Below are 15,743 nucleotides of genomic sequence, written 5' to 3'. Positions count from 1 at the left end.
ATCTCTGGTCCTCTAGACGTATCCACGGCGTACTTCGACCGATACTACAAGCCTCGTATAGCAGATGCCATCAATGCTGGTCCCGGCTTCGAGGCATCGATGCACTTGCGTTCCAGCACTTGCTCGACCAGCATGTAGCTCCACCACGTATACACATTTCCATGGCCGGCTTTGAGATCGCGTCTCGTCCCAGATTCGTAGAAGAGCTCGAAGCTCAACTCGGCCTAGAAAGCATTGTAGAAGCCAAGAAAGAGAATGGAGTTGAGGCGGAGACGACCTGGGATCGTGATGCAGCCATGACTCGTGCGAGTGACTGCGATATCCTGAGATTTAGGACGGAATGGGAACAGAAAGCAATATATGGTCATACTTGGAGGCCGAGAGTGTCAAATACTGAGAGGAACTGGAGAAGAAGGTCTGGTGATCCTGGGATGGAGGATCATGATATCAGATATGTCAGACATGTCAGCTCTAGAGAGAAGACGTTAAAACCTATCCGCTATTTGAAAAAGTCGAAAGCAGACGCGCAAGGCTCTAAAGTGGAAGAATGCGATGGGTCTTGTGATTCGCATAGAGATGCTGTGTTGATGCCGTTGGTCCTGCGCGAGCAGGCCTTTGGGTTCGGCAGTGCTGGTAGCAGGACAACTTGACAGATTCTTCTCGCCATTCCTGTCGTGAAAATGTGCGCAGCCTCGCGATGAGACATGATGCTCAGCTCTCTTGTTGTATAAGCGGAGACCGACTATGAAGATTACGGACGGATCTGAAGCAGAAGTGTCGACCACTGAAATGCTCCCAAGTTGGAAAGGGTAATGATCCCTCCTTGTATTGGATGGCCGCATTCACTGCCTTTCGAAAAAATGACTAATATTGGACTTCCCTTACAAATGCAAGCTTGAGACTGGACTATCCTTGTTGGAGCAGCGTATCTTGCTCGACGACATCTAGCTATCAGCTTGTCCATACCCTGCTTCGCGCATGGCGCAGAGGATGTGCGACAGATTTGGAAGATAATGCTCTACAGTGACAGGATGCGTATACTGAACTCCGTCCTGCGACTTGTTCGCCAGAGTAAGCCACCGGGCATAGCTATGCAAAAAGATTGTGGATCCAAACTTTTAGCACAACAGTATCGGAATGACTTTTTTCGTTTGGGTGTTCGCAAGCTGGACAGTAGTGTGCTTGTCTAATTGTGCCAGGAGACTCCGTAGTGTGCCTTGTTGTAGAAGTCAATGCCGGAAGGTGATGTTGTCTCGCAGGATGGGATGGCAGCGGTGATCAGAAGGAGTTCAACAGAGCAAGGATGAATTGACTTTGCGCGTCGGCCCGCAGAAACCGAGAGTGGGTCTTGGCCAAAAAAATGCCATGACACATCTGCCATTGAATGTGCGAGCGGTGTGTATATTGCCTGTACGCCGAGTACTCCGAAGGTCAACACTTAAAAAAGACTCATATTCCGCGTCGACTATAATCGTACAAGATCAGTGTCTCACAATGTCGCCTACAGTCCTTCATTTCAGAGCAGAGACCAAGCCATTAGAGCATCGCTCGGCAGTCACACCGACAATCGCAAAGAAACTTGTCGAAGCTGGCTATGAAGTCCACGTCGAACGATCGCAGCTCAGCATATTCGCAGACTCCGAGTATGAAGGCACTGGTGCTAAGCTAGTGCCTACTGGATCGTGGACAGAGGCACCGAAGGAGCACATTGTCATTGGCTTGAAGGAACTCCCCGAGGAGGACTTTCCTTTGAAGCATGTTCATGTGCAATTTGCTCACTGTATATCGAAGCCGGATCTGATTTCGTTGCAAATCTGCTAACGATGTCCAGGCTACAAAGGACAAGGTGGCTGGGACAAGGTTCTCAGTAGATTTCCAAACGGCAGAGGCACATTACTTGACCTTGAATTCTTGGAAGATGAGCAAGGACGAAGAGTCGCTGCATTTGGCTACGTATGACTGAAATTTCAACTTGTGGACCTCAAATGCTAATAACGACCAGCATGCCGGATTTGCTGGTGCCGCACTTGCTCTCATGGCCTGGTCTCACCAGCTCGTGCACGGCAAGGACAGCCCTCTTCCGGGAGTGACACCATACGAAAACGAAGGTCTCCTTATTTCCGATGTCAAGAAGGCCATCGAAGCTGGCAAGGCCAAGGGCGGTTGCCTCCCAAGAGTGCTCGTTATTGGCGGACTCGGCAGATGCGGTCGTGGTGCCGTTGACCTCTGTGTCAAGGCTGGCGTGGAAGACATTCTAAAGTGGGATCTTCCAGAAACAAGTGCCAAACCAGGACCATACCAGGAGATCATCGAGTCTGACGTGTTTGTCAACTGCATCTACTTGTCGGCCAAGATCCCGCCCTTCATCGACCAGGCATCTCTCGCATCGCCAAACCGCAAACTGTCTGTGGTCTGTGATGTATCCTGCGATACCACGAACCCAAACAATCCTATCCCAATCTACGACATCAACACGACTTTCGACAAGCCAACGGTGCCTGTCAAGCTCTCCGCTGAGGCCAATGATCTTCCGTTGAGCGTAATCAGTATCGACCATCTCCCATCCTTACTGCCGCGAGAAGCTTCCGAAGCTTTCAGCTCCGCGCTGCTGCCCAGCTTGCTTCAATTGAACGACTGGAAGAACGCACGTGTTTGGCAACAAGCCGAGAAGCTGTTCAAGGACAAATGCGCCACTCTCCCAGAAGGCGCAATCGATAGCCATGCCGAGCTTCTTGCTTCGCAATCTTGATTATCCAGGCCCTTAAGTTGCAAGAAAAGCTGTAGATAGACTATGCTGCACGCAAAGTGCATGAAAGCTTGAATCGCCAGGTCGAAGATGTGATACAAGCATCAATCATAAGTACGGCAATGCAACAGTCAGTTGCCACTTCTGACCCACACTGCAGATATCCCGCGGCCTTCCATTAGCCGTACCACCACAAGCTCAAATTAAGAGAAATCTTCATGTCACTGACTCAGCCATTGCATCCTCTTTAACGGATCAGCGTGGCACGAAGGTCGGAAATACGCATCCAGCAGCTCCCTCCAGTCGCACCAAGCTCCTTTGCTGGACGTAACCAGCTTCGGCATTCTGACAGTCTTCAACTCTCCATCAGCGCCCAGCCGAATTCCCCATTCCACCTCGTTTCCCAAGCCCCCGGCCGAGATCTGGTTCCACTTCTCCCAAGCACGTTCATGACAAGATTCTGGCAGGATTGTGATCTTGTCGAAGAGAGCATACTGTGGATTGTGCTTGCAGATGGAACTGAAGCCAAGTGTGACGCGGGCTCGAACATCATACCAGCGATAGTGTGTACCCGAGCCAAGTGTGTAATTCAGACATATCGTGAAATTTGGTATCGTTTGTGATTGCACAACATCTTCGGCTAGAGCTTGGAATCGCTTATTCACATGCCGAACTGACAGCCAAAGATCTTCGGACGAAGTGTGATGGAGGATCTCGAGCCATAGCTCTTCTGGAAGTGGAGGACATTCGATTGGCAACAGGTTGAGGAACATTGTTGTTGAAGCAATGTAGTAGTACTCGTATGAAAGATGACCATCACACTCATCGTTATGGTATTGTCCATATATACATGCTCGTTCGTATCCGTTCGTCCAATGCCTCGGTTGGCGAATCGGGCAAGCTCGGACGGTAACTTTTGCGGGCAACCTAGCTTCTTGCTGCAGGAGCTTGACAAGTGAATGTTCGCCAGTGCTTGAGGATGCGCATATCACCGCACATACTTCCTACGCGTCTCACGCCTCTTCAGTCTCTCATCGCGCGTCGGTGGCGGCCCCAATGGATCTGCCTACATCGTCTGCGCGTTCAACAGCCATGGCTTCGAAGCCTGGCTACGAGCACCACAAAGTCAACGGATGAGAAAACATACTATGTGACGACGCCAATCTTCTACGTCAACGCCGCTCCCCATGTTGGACACATGTATACCATGATTCTGGCCGATGTCTTGAAACGGTGGCAAGTGCTCAAAGGCCGACGCGCGGTCCTCCTTACCGGCACAGACGAACATGGCCTCAAAATCCAACGCGCCGCTGCGAAAGCCGGGATAGATCCTCAAGAATTTTGCGATTCAGGAGCAGACGTCTTTAAGGAACTGGCTGAGAAGATGGACATGAGTAATGAGATCTTCATTCGGACCACGGATAAAAAGCATAAGGATGGTGTAGAGTACGCGTGGCAGATGTTGGAGGAAAGAGGATGGATCTACGAGGGCAGACACGAGGGGTGGTATAGTGTCAGTGATGAGACATTCTATCCACAAAATCAGGTCCAGTTGGTCGTTGATCCTCCAACCGGGAGGAAGATCATGGCCAGCATCGAGACTGGGAAAGAGGTAGAGTGGACGAGTGAGAGGAATTACATGTTCAATCTGAGCGCTTTTCGAGGTCAATTGCTGGAATTTTATGAGAAGAATCCGGACTACATCACGCCCAAGAGCAGGATGGATGATGTTGTGAGGCAGGTCAAAGAAGGGTTGGAAGATCTGTCGATATCACGGCCATCGGAGCGCTTGCAGTGGGGCGTGCAAGTGCCTACAGATCAATCACAAACGATTTATGTCTGGCTTGATGCATTGTTGAACTATGCGACTGCTGTCGGGTACCCTTTCACACCTGGTCAGGAAACTGCAGCTGGATGGCCTGCAGATGTACAAGTTGTGGGCAAGGATATCGTGCGCTTCCATTGCATTTACTGGCCTGCATTTCTCATGGCTCTGGATCTGCCACTGCACCATCAAGTCCTCACTCATGCACATTGGACACTTGGCAAGCAGAAGATGGCAAAAAGCACCGGCAATGGAGTCAATCCATTCTTCGCCCTCGAGCGGTTTGGTATAGATCCTCTACGATGGTACCTTATACATGAAGGCGGCATCGCGGATGATGCAGATTACGACAACAGCTTCATCATCGAGAAGTACAAGAAGGGCTTGCAAGGTGGGCTCGGCAATCTTGCGAACAGAGTAATGCGAGGTCAAGGGTGGGACGTACAGCGCGCGGTGAAGCGCTACAGTGGAGAATCCTCGCCACTACAGTCGGAACTTGACACTGCCGCCAAGGACTTCTACCAAAGACTGCTGCAGCTCCCGCCAAATGTCGATGAGCAGATGCGATCGCTTCTCCCAAATCGAGCACTGCAAACGATCATGAGTGGGATCTTTTCGGCCAACGCTTTCCTTCAACACGCCTCGCCTTGGACGATCGTGACAAAATTACGTTCTGCAATGGCCGACACCACAGGCAAAGAGCTTGCGGACGCAGAGCGGGAAAGTCAAGGTCTTGAATGGATGGAGGGCGAGATCGACCGCAGCATTTACTTGGCTGCCGAGACGCTCCGACTCACAGGGATAATGCTACAGCCCTTCATGCCAACGGCAGCAAAGAAGCAGTTGGACTTCATCGGCGTCGCTGAAGACAGGCGGACGTGGGACTGGTGTCGCGTCGGCGCGGATGACACTTATGGCGTGTCTGCTGTAGTGCTTGGGAAGAGCGGGTTATTCCCGAAGCTCACCAGCGACTTGTAGTGCCAGCATATGTGAGCGACCCGTGGGAAATATGTGTACCTTAGCTCTGCAGAGGATGCTTGCTTCGGTAGCTTATGCTATGCCTAGGGCGCTGGTGTGAAGTCTGCTGTCGCTTCAGAAACCGCTATTGGTTCCAGCTCCACATTCGCAGCTGCCGCGCATCTCGTACCCGGTAAGCGTTTCTTCTTCACCCTGCCGCAACGTTCTTTGAACCAATGCCGTGCATCTTATCTGATCATTCGATCTGCAACTCATGCCGCCAGCATACCTGATTGGCCGTGCACACATACCCTTTTCGGGGTTGCATCGCATGAATACCATGTGGCGACCAGATCGACGCCTGCTCACGGTTCTGGGCACGTATAGAATGCCGGTTGGAAGCATGATCTTATCAGATGCCATGCTCCTCCAGGGACACACCAAGACTTTCCGCTATTATGCACGCCCTCTTTGAAAGCTTTGGAATTTTCTGGCTGCTTCTGTTCTCCTTCACAAGCCCTGTCGAAGCTGCGGGCTGGCCTCAACCAGTCGACATCTGCGTAGAAGGGTGCTACGACTGGACCGACCACATCAACTGGACGCTTCCAGATGCGCTTGCTGGGGAAGATGATTACTACACCAAGCTCTGTCAGGCCACTATCCTGCACAAGTCCATCTACTACTGCTCACAAGTCTACTGCACTCCTCACCAAATCCGTCATGGCCTTCGCTGGCTTAACCAGACTTGTCATGACAATGGTGGCTTCCATTTGCCCAGCTATGAGAGCATTGCCCTGTCGCCGGCTGAACTCGCCCAAATCCAACGAGTGCCTCCCGAGTACGAGGATACTCATGCTGAGATCAAACAGGACGTGCCCATCATTCCAGATCTTGCTTGGGTGCAATTGAGCTGGAAGACAGACATCATCTACAATCGGAACTTCTGGTGGGGCTACGATACTGCTTATGGAAGCTATGCTTTCTGGAGCCTGGCTTTCCTGATTGGCATGATCTATCGCGTGGCGGGTCTTTTCAAAAGCTCTAAGAGATCAGACGACGGGCGTCAGTCGCGTGGCCAAGGCGCATGGACCTGGTTTAGAAGGCGTCTTTTGCTTCCAGCGACATTTGGAAATCACTGTCAAGATCCTATAGCTGGCGGCACGATCCCACCTCGCCTGGAGACACTGCTCCTAGTCTTGTACATTGTCATCCATTTTATCATGTGTTTCCCAGGCTATGAGCTTTTCAGCGACAATCAATAGTACGTGGATTGCGAAATCGCACCGGGCTCCACTGACCTCTTCGCAGCTTCAAAGCCAGTGCCATACAATTGTCCAGATACGTTGCCGACCGGACCGGTGTGCTCTCCCTCGCAAACGTTCCTCTCATTTGGATATTCTCTGCTCGCAACGATCCACTCATGTGGCTGACGGGTTGGAGCTATGCTACTTTTAATCGCTTTCATCGATGGGTGGCGCGTCTATCTTTCGTTCTAGCATTTGTGCACAGTGTTGCATATTCCGTCAACTTTGGCTACTACCCAGGCGAGTATACAGAATCTTGGAAAGAACAGTACTTTTACTGCGGCGGTATCGTAAGTGCCGACTGCAACGGATCAGATTGACATCAATTGCTAACAATGGTAGGCTACTACCATCATGGCTATCATCCTCGGGGCTTCCATTTGGTATATCCGCGAGAAAACCTATGAGGCCTTCCTCCTTTCGCACATCGGCATGGCTGTCATATTTCTCGTAACACTCTGGTATCACGTCGAAGTCGATCCTGGTGTCTTCACGGGCTGGCTATGGCCTTGCGTGGCAGTCTGGATATTTGATCGCCTTCTTCGTATCGTACGCATAGCACGGATTCATATCAGAGCAAGATCCATGAACGCGATCGCGACCTATGACCAGGATTCTGAGCTCATTCGTCTGGACGTGACTGGCCTGTTTCCGAAGAAAACCTCCATTCTATCGCCCGGCTTGTACTACTACATCTACATACCCTCTGCACTACGCTTCTATGAAAGCCATCCATTCACGATCTGCTCCTGGAACTCCAACACATCTAGCTTACCACCATCTCCTACCATCAACGACAAAGAGATCGCAAAAACCACCACTACCAACGACACGTCCATCTCCCACACCTTCCTCATCCGCCCATACACGAGCTTCACCAACCGCCTCCTCACTCACATCAAGACTAAACCCTCCCCACTTAAAATCCCAATCCTCCTCGAAGGTCCCTACGGCACACCCATAAACCTTCGCACTTACACCAACATCCTAATCCTCTGCGGCGGCTCGGGAATCACAGCCGCAATTTCTCACACATACAGCAGTCTCCCCACCAAAGCCAAAATCCTTGTAATCTGGTCCATACCCCAACGTCATCTCGTCGAAGATATCTACGCCAAGGAACTACGTTCCGCATCTTCACATCCGACTAATTTCAACTTGAAGGTTTATTTAACTGGTGGAGCTGGTGTGGTTCACGAGGAGGATGTTGAGAAGAAAGGTGGAGTTGCGGAGAAGATGGATGGGTGTGGGTATGAGGTTTATCATGGTCGTCCGCCGATCTTGGAGGTCATGAGAAGTGTGAGGAAGGAGGCGACGCGGAACCTTGCGATTGTGACGTGCGGTACGACGGGCTTTGCGGATAGTTGTAGAGAAGCTGTTTGTGAGTTGCTGGGCGAGAGGGATGGTGTTGAGGTCGGGTATTATAATGAGACAATGTTGTGGTAGGCGCATCGGAAGACACAGCTATCGTCTAAAGCACGTGCATTTCATAATCTCCACGACTGACAAAGGCAGACGAGGTCTATGCCAGTCATGCTTCTTCTAAACAATGTCCTATCTCATTATCACACCCACACACAAACGCACAGCCAGGAGGCGGAGAACACTTTATCCACAGATCCAGCTGCAGTCCTGTTTTCACTGTTTCTGATTTCCTGTTCTTTTCAGTACTCGTCCCAAGCAGCCGAAATCTATATCCTGTTGCACCCAGTAGTAACCTGTATTCTTCCTTTCGCCTGCTCTTTACTCGACGGTGACCGACTTGGCCAAGTTTCGTGGGAAGTCGACGTTCAGTCCTTCAGCGACAGCCAGCCAGTAGGACATGAGCTGGAGTGGAATGACGTTGAGGAGACCTTGGAGGACATCGACAGTGTGTGGAACCTCGATCTTGTCGGTCTTGTCGCCGGGGAATTCCTTGTCGTTGGTGTTGCAAATGACGATTGGGCGTCCCTTGCGTGCAATGACTTGCTGGTAGGCGTTGAGCGACTTGGCGAAGATGTCGTCGCGGGTGAGGATCATGACGATTGGCAGGTTCTCGTCGACAAGCGCAAGGACACCGTGCTTCAGCTCACCAGACATGACAGCCTCGCAGTGAAGGTAGGAAATCTCCTTGATCTTGAGGGCTCCCTCGAGAGCAGTAGCGTGCTGAGCACCACGTCCAAGCAGAAGGAGAGACTTCTGGTCCTTGAACTTGAGGCAGAGCTGCTTGACTTCCTGGTCCATCTTGAGGATCTCGCGGAACTGCTCAGAGATTCTGCCAAGACCCTCCATAATCTCCACACGTCTCTGCTGCTTGCTAGCGCGATCCTCGGAGAGAAGGAGGGCGAACATGATCATGCAGACGAACTGCGAGGTGTATGCCTTGGTAGACGCGACACCGATTTCTGGGCCTGCGTTGATGTGGACACCGCAGTGGGTCATGAGTGAGATCGAGGAACCGACCACGTTGACGATACCGACGGTCAGGGCACCACGCTCCAAGCAGTAGCGGAGAGCCATGAGCGAATCGGCAGTCTCACCAGATTGCGAGACAAAGACACAGGTGTCGTCGCGGAAGACTGGCGCCTTGCGGTCGAGGAAGTCAGACGCCAGCTCGACGGCGATCGGAATCTCAGTCAGCTCCTCGAAAGCTCCACGCACAGCCATGCAGGAGTGGTATGAGGTTCCGCAGGCGATGAATATGAGGCGTCTGCAGCGACGGATTGTGCTGATGTATTGCTTGAGACCACCAAGAGTCACAGTCTTGTCTGCAAGATTCAAGCGACCACGCATGGCGTTGACCACGGACTCTGGCTGCTCGAAGATCTCCTTCTGCATGAAGTGGTCGAAGCGGCCCTTCATGATCTCCTGGAGCTCAATCTCCAGAGTCTGGATAGCACGGACATTGCTAGTGCCGTCGGTCTTGCCCAGACGGTGAATGTTGAGCTGACCCTCGTGAATGTGGGCGATGTCGTCGTCTTCGAGGTACAGCACCTTCTTGGTGTGCTCGACGATGGCGGCGGGATCGGAGGAGAGGAAGAATTCGGTTGGCTGTGGGACGCCATCGTCGGAGAGGAAAGCGCGCGATTGCGAGCGGTGGAGGAGGGACTTGTCGGGTGGTGCAAGGAGGTTGCTGCCAAGCATGTTGGGGCTCTTCTTCAATGCGACGTTCTGGCTGGCCTGCTCAGCTGGGAGCACATTCTCGCCATCACCAAACTCAACATCAACAAAGTCAACCTTCATCTTCTTGGCGGTGCGCACACCGACAACGAGTGGAGAACCCTTCCGGGCGGCCACGACCTCGCCTGGGAAGCGGACACTCTTCACAAGCAGACCGAAGGCACCCTGCAGCTCCTTGATGACAGCCTTGACCAGCGTTGTGAAGTCGATGGTTGGGTGCGAGTCGTAGATGTACTTGGTGAGCTTCGCAATTGCCTCAGTATCTGTCTCGGTCTCGAACTTGAAGCCCTTGCTCTCAAGCAGCGTCTTCAACTCCTTGTAGTTGGTGATAATGCCATTGTGCACGATCGCGAACTCCCAACTGGGGTCGGATCTGTGCGGATGGCAGTTGACTCTGGATGGTGGACCGTGGGTGGCCCATCGGGTGTGTGCAATTCCTGCGTGGTTGTCGAAAACCTTGGTGAGATCGGGCTTCTCCTCATCGATAAGCTGCTTCAGCTTGGCAACCTTTCCCACCTCTTTGAAGGCCAGCACTTCGTTCTTCTTGTCGCCGTCGATGGCCAGACCGGCGGAGTCATAGCCGCGATATTCAAGTCTGCTCTTGGTGGTTGTCAGCTTCTGTGTGCGAAGCGCTTCAGGGTATCAACAGTGCCGGCCGTCGCGACCACCTTGGCCTGCAGCTCATCTCATCTATTACTCACCAAGCCATTGACCAGTGTCTGAAGTATGACGCCTCGTTCCTTTTCGACTCGCGAGGGTTGTTAGCTGGTATGCGTGAATGGAGGTGTCAATAGCCTTACAGGTAGTTGATGTAGCCTGCGCGGAGGGTTAGCAAACGTACAGCAAGGCGTAGGCGCTGGCAGGAGCTTACCGAAAATGCCACTGCACAAATGAATGTCAGCGCAATGCTTCGAATAGAACAAGTGTTTGCAGTCTCTCACCACATGTTGACGGCTTCTTATGTGTACTCAAGGAAAAGGGCTCGTGCGGGTCGTTGGCGTGTAGCGCTGAGTCGATGAAGGGATGGCAGGTGATCGAGGGAAAGCGTAAGTCGTAGTCGTAGCAGTCGTCAATGAACGATGGCAGGAAACAACGAGTGATGAAATGTTGGTCAGGAAAAAATGTGTTTGAGGACGAGAGCTTCGGTTTTGACGCCCGCCCAGGTCGGTCCCCCTCCTTGTTTCATCAAGATTCCTATTGCGTGTTAAACTTCCTTGAGCCGCGAGCGCTCAGCCTCACCTCAACTGATGAGAGACGTGGCCCTTCTATTTTGAAGCGCGCTCTTTCTCGTTCGTTCTGTCTAGCCTAGCCTAATGCATTACTGTCATGGCCATATGCAAGCGGCCCGTCCTTTGTTCAATCACCATTGAAAACACTCTTCGCTGGCCACAAGCGTGTGGCAATTGCAGCTATATAAAGGCACCGCTAGTAATAAACTTGGTACCTGCGTCCGAGCTGTCGCAATTGTTGGCCGATCGCCGTCGTGGGTGCTGCCAAGCTCGTACATGACGAACGACCACGGGTCTGCACATTCTTCTGCCATCGCTAACGTTACGAAGAACCTTGTCCTGTGCGTTTTGCCGTGCCGATTTGTGAAATAGTCTCTTCGCTCTGAGTCCAAGTTGCACTTTCGCCAGTCTTGCCGAGAAGCATTGTCGCTGCTGTTATCGCAGCCGCAAAGGAAGCTTTGGAGGTTCCTTCCATCGCTCTGCCAACCAGCCCAACGAGAGACGGCGTAATGCCAGTTTCATGTCAAACGGAGGGCTGCCAAACAGCTGCAGCTACTGGCAGGGTCGCGCCGTCGTTTGCTTTGGCGAAGACAACTGACAGCGGCTAGCAATGCAGATAGATGACGGGAGTGTTACAGTGTAGCTGTCAGAGATGTAAAAACCTTAGTAAACTAGTAAATAGTAATTACTATAGTAATAGTAAAATTACTATAGTAATCACTATTACTATCACTATTACTATTACTAGGGACCTTCGAGAAATAGTAATAGTAATAGTAATAGTAAAATAGTAATTACTATTCTACTATTATAGTAGTTTTTCTACCTATTCTAAGCTATAGAACTACTTAATAAGTATAGTATACTATAATATACTATAATATGCTATAATATAATTAAGGATAGTCTAATGTTGATAGTAGAAATATATATTACTATAGTATATATATATAGTATAGTAGCGGCTACTACTAGTCGCTATAGTCGGTAATATATATATAATAGTATAGTAGCCGCTACTATTAGCCGCTATAGTTGCTATTATCTAGTAAGGGTAGGTATACTTGTGTAGATAGTCTTTCTAATAGCTAGATAGAGCCGTTATCTATTTTATACTATATAATCGTTACAATTCTATTATATTATAGCCGTATACTTAATATATGTTTTCTATATTTATACTAGCTATAGGATTACTTATATAGTACTCTAGACTATATGGATATTTATAGTATAATATAGGTATAAAAGATTAATAGTATCTACCTAAATAAAGAAACTACTATATTAAAAATAATATAATACCGGTATTCTTATAGAAAGTATCTAATAGACTATAATTACTTAAGGTTTCTTTCTAATATAGTTATACTAGTACTATAATCAAAGTCTAGATTATAATAGAATTCAAAGCGATTTATATAAAGAAAACCCTTTAATACCCTTTACTCCTACTACTATATATAATACTATTATACCTAGATAGCTAAGACTAGGCTAGTTAGTTTAGTCTAAGTCTATCTCTCTATCGGCTATCTCCTCTAAGTCCTTATTATCTTCCTTACTACTATCTATCTCGATACTATTTCTAGTACTAAGAATCTCTTCTATAGTACTATAGCTTAGAGATTTAATCTCCTCCTTTAAGGCCGCCGTACTTAAATAGGCCTCTATAAGAATCTTTTCCTCCTCTTTATACTCTAAATTAAAGAAGTTAAGCCTACTAAGAAAGTAGATATCGTCGTAGATATCCGTATAGAGATAGGTATCTCTAGCCGACTCGATACTAGTACTAATAGTAGTATAGCCCTCGGGGGATACTATACTACTATCTAGAAATAGTCGAATAAAAGCTATAATATCTATTAGTATAGAGATATTACTAGATCTTAAGGCTAGTATATAATACTTACTATAGTCTTGAAAGTATAGCGAGTATCTTAGAATATAGAGCGTAAGGTATTCAATTCTAGAAACGATATTGTTATCGTTTAAAGAGTCGATATAAGCTCGAATATCTAGCCGAGAATTAAACTTGTCTAAATTATCGATAGAGAATACAAAAGCTAAAAACTATTAGTATAATACGTCAGGTTAATATATTAGGATATAATACCTTTAATCCTCTTATATTCCTTAATATAGTACTGCTTAATCCGGTTAATAAAGTAGGTAATACGAAGTCGATTTAGATATTCGACTCGGACGATTTCTTTATTTCCTTTAGCTCTATTACTTAGCAAGCTATTAATAACAGCCTTAATAGTTTTGTCTATGCGGCTAGACGCTACTATAGAACTCTTATTAATAAACTCATTAATAAAAGTAATAGAGGTTAATAAGGTATCGTCGAAGGTATATATTCTAATAATAATAAAATTAGTATATTACTAAGTAAGAAGTTTCTTTTATATTAGTAGACTTACTTCGTATTATAGTAGTAGTCTACTATTGAATAGACGTCTTATAAGAGTATAGCATAGTAGAGAGTGGCGTAGTTAGTTGTGGTCTCGTATGCTAGGGTGGTGTAGAAAGAAGAAAGATCTTTAGAAAGGAAAGGACGAAGTATATATATTACTCTCTCCTTTTTACTAAGGTTTATATACAATAGTTTAACTATATTTAGTTACTAAATTATAATAATATATTTAAATAAATTTATTTATTTATAACAGTATATTAAAATAATATTATAAATTAATACATTTATTCTAAGATAAATTAGATAATATATTATTCTATTATTCTAAGATACTATTATAAACAAGTAAATAAATTCAAATATACTATTATATCATTATTACTATATATAGTTATACTATTGTATATAAACCTTAATTCAAGTAGAGAGAGCAATATATATATATACGGCTTCGCTCTCCCTAAGTTTAGTTTCTTTCTCTATAGTTCCCTAGTATATTGTGTATACTATCTTAGCTTTTAAAATATATGTTCTACTCTAAAGAAGTTAGAGTACCTTACGGAAAAAAAGTCAAAATAAAAATAAACAGTTCGACTACTAATCTATAGATTATATAATATACTTTAGTAAATAATTAAATTCTTCTAAAAAGTTAAGAATTCGGCCTTAAGCTTTTTTAGAAAGAAAGTATATTATAATATACTAATTATATTATTAAGAAATAGCACAATAATATAATAATTTTATTCTAGAATAAATAAATATATTTATTCTAAAATAACATATTATTATATTGCTCTAAGATACTATTATAAATTAATATATTTATTATCAATATATAATGTTATACTTTTACTACTATCTGTATAGTTATAATATTATATATAATTCTTAACTAATAAAAAGAGCGTAATATATATCTATAGCTTCGCTTTTTTTAACTATATATAATTTTTTTAATAGTTTATCTATTAAACTTATAAAGATATTAACTTCTATAAGAACCTACTATTAGAATTTTAAAAATTAATATCTCTATAGTTTTACTAGATATATCTATAGTAAATATATTAACACACCCTAGAAAAATCAACACTGGGACTCGTACAGAATACAATTTACCATACTAAACAGTCTAATAGCAATTACCACAGTAATAGTAACATTACTACAGTAATTACTATCACTATCACTATTACGATTACTACAGAATTCTCTGTAGGATTACTATTACTATTACTATTACTATTGCCAATTTGACTTTACTATTTACTATTTACTATTACTATTACAATTACTAAGGTTTTTACATCTCTGGCTAGTAGCTGTGCTGTGCTGTCCGGAGCGGGAGTGGCTGTGCGACTGGGTTTCAATATTCTATGCATCCTAGCAGCGTCCGACGATGGCGTGAGCTTGTGCCGGTCATAGTTATGCATGGTTGATGCCGGAGCGTGGGAAGGAAAGAAGTCGACTTCACCTTCCTGCCATGGCAATGTCATCCGCCCGTCGATTGATCTCTCAATCATGCGGTTTCCCTCTCGTGAGAACAGGAGAAAGTTGATGTCTGAATGCTGACGTCGGAGCAGTAGCCCACGCAAACACTTTCGCCATTTGCAATCCATGTTTCCCGCAAGATGCAAAATACGGGCCCATTCACGGACACGCACACGGACACGGACACTGGGCAGACGCGCTGGCTCGCTCGCTCGTTCTTCTCGTGCGAGCACCCGTGATCTCTGCGAGCTTCGCGATGTGCCAGATGTCTCCAGTAGGCGGCCCGTAAATTCTGATCTGGCTTGGGCTTGGGCGGAGGTACCGACGGTCGACGTTGCATACCGTCGGCGCACTGCAAAGCTTCTTGAGAACGCCATGCTGGCTGGCGGACAAAGGGCATAGTGTAAGCAGAGGTCGTAGGACGTGCGCTGAGCCGAGACAGCCTTCGCGTTTCTTTCGCTCCGTCAGGCAGCAACGCCGTTTGCTGGCGGACTGAGGCAAGCGCGCGTGCAAGGCTGAAGCACGCAGCCAGCTCTAGCTCTAAACTTCGACCAACAAGCCGACACCTTTCATCACTGCTCTTCATCTCAACACCGCACCGCACCGC

The 15,743-nt window shown here is 47.1% G+C and overlaps 4 protein-coding genes across 4 annotated transcripts; 3 read left to right on the top strand and 1 right to left on the bottom strand.

Moving 5' to 3' along the window:
* Positions 1 to 1,426: 1,426 nt before the first annotated feature.
* MYCFIDRAFT_49771 (uncharacterized protein) lies at positions 1,427 to 3,538 on the top strand. The gene is made up of 3 exons (XM_007930638.1): positions 1,427 to 1,780; positions 1,832 to 1,953; positions 2,003 to 3,538. The coding sequence occupies exons 1-3, from the start codon at positions 1,495 to 1,497 to the stop codon at positions 2,747 to 2,749; spliced, it is 1,155 nt and encodes a 384-aa protein (XP_007928829.1). The 5' UTR covers positions 1,427 to 1,494; the 3' UTR covers positions 2,750 to 3,538.
* A 187-nt stretch (positions 3,539 to 3,725) lies between these two features.
* On the top strand, positions 3,726 to 5,549 carry MYCFIDRAFT_141037 (uncharacterized protein; the record flags this gene model as incomplete). Its single annotated transcript, XM_007930956.1, has 2 exons — positions 3,726 to 5,228; positions 5,319 to 5,549. 2 exons carry the CDS (start codon positions 3,726 to 3,728, stop codon positions 5,547 to 5,549), a joined length of 1,734 nt encoding a protein of 577 aa, XP_007929147.1.
* A 1,300-nt stretch (positions 5,550 to 6,849) lies between these two features.
* Positions 6,850 to 8,278, top strand: MYCFIDRAFT_117975 (uncharacterized protein; the record flags this gene model as incomplete). The annotated part of the gene is made up of 2 exons (XM_007930955.2): positions 6,850 to 7,122; positions 7,175 to 8,278. Coding segments are annotated over 2 exons (1,377 nt in total), but the record flags the coding sequence as incomplete, so codon positions are not given.
* MYCFIDRAFT_56582 (uncharacterized protein) lies at positions 8,248 to 11,097 on the bottom strand. The gene is made up of 5 exons (XM_007930663.1): positions 10,933 to 11,097; positions 10,863 to 10,873; positions 10,792 to 10,807; positions 10,693 to 10,741; positions 8,248 to 10,591 (listed from the first exon to the last, which is right to left on the bottom strand). The coding sequence occupies exons 1-5, from the start codon at positions 10,935 to 10,937 to the stop codon at positions 8,576 to 8,578; spliced, it is 2,097 nt and encodes a 698-aa protein (XP_007928854.1). The 5' UTR covers positions 10,938 to 11,097; the 3' UTR covers positions 8,248 to 8,575.
* Between the last annotated feature and the right edge of the window lie 4,646 nt (positions 11,098 to 15,743).

This window comes from Pseudocercospora fijiensis, assembly GCF_000340215.1.
Source record: "Pseudocercospora fijiensis CIRAD86 unplaced genomic scaffold MYCFIscaffold_7, whole genome shotgun sequence".
Taxonomy (NCBI): Eukaryota; Fungi; Ascomycota; class Dothideomycetes; order Mycosphaerellales; family Mycosphaerellaceae; genus Pseudocercospora; species Pseudocercospora fijiensis.
This window is presented reverse-complemented; position numbering and strand designations above follow the sequence as displayed.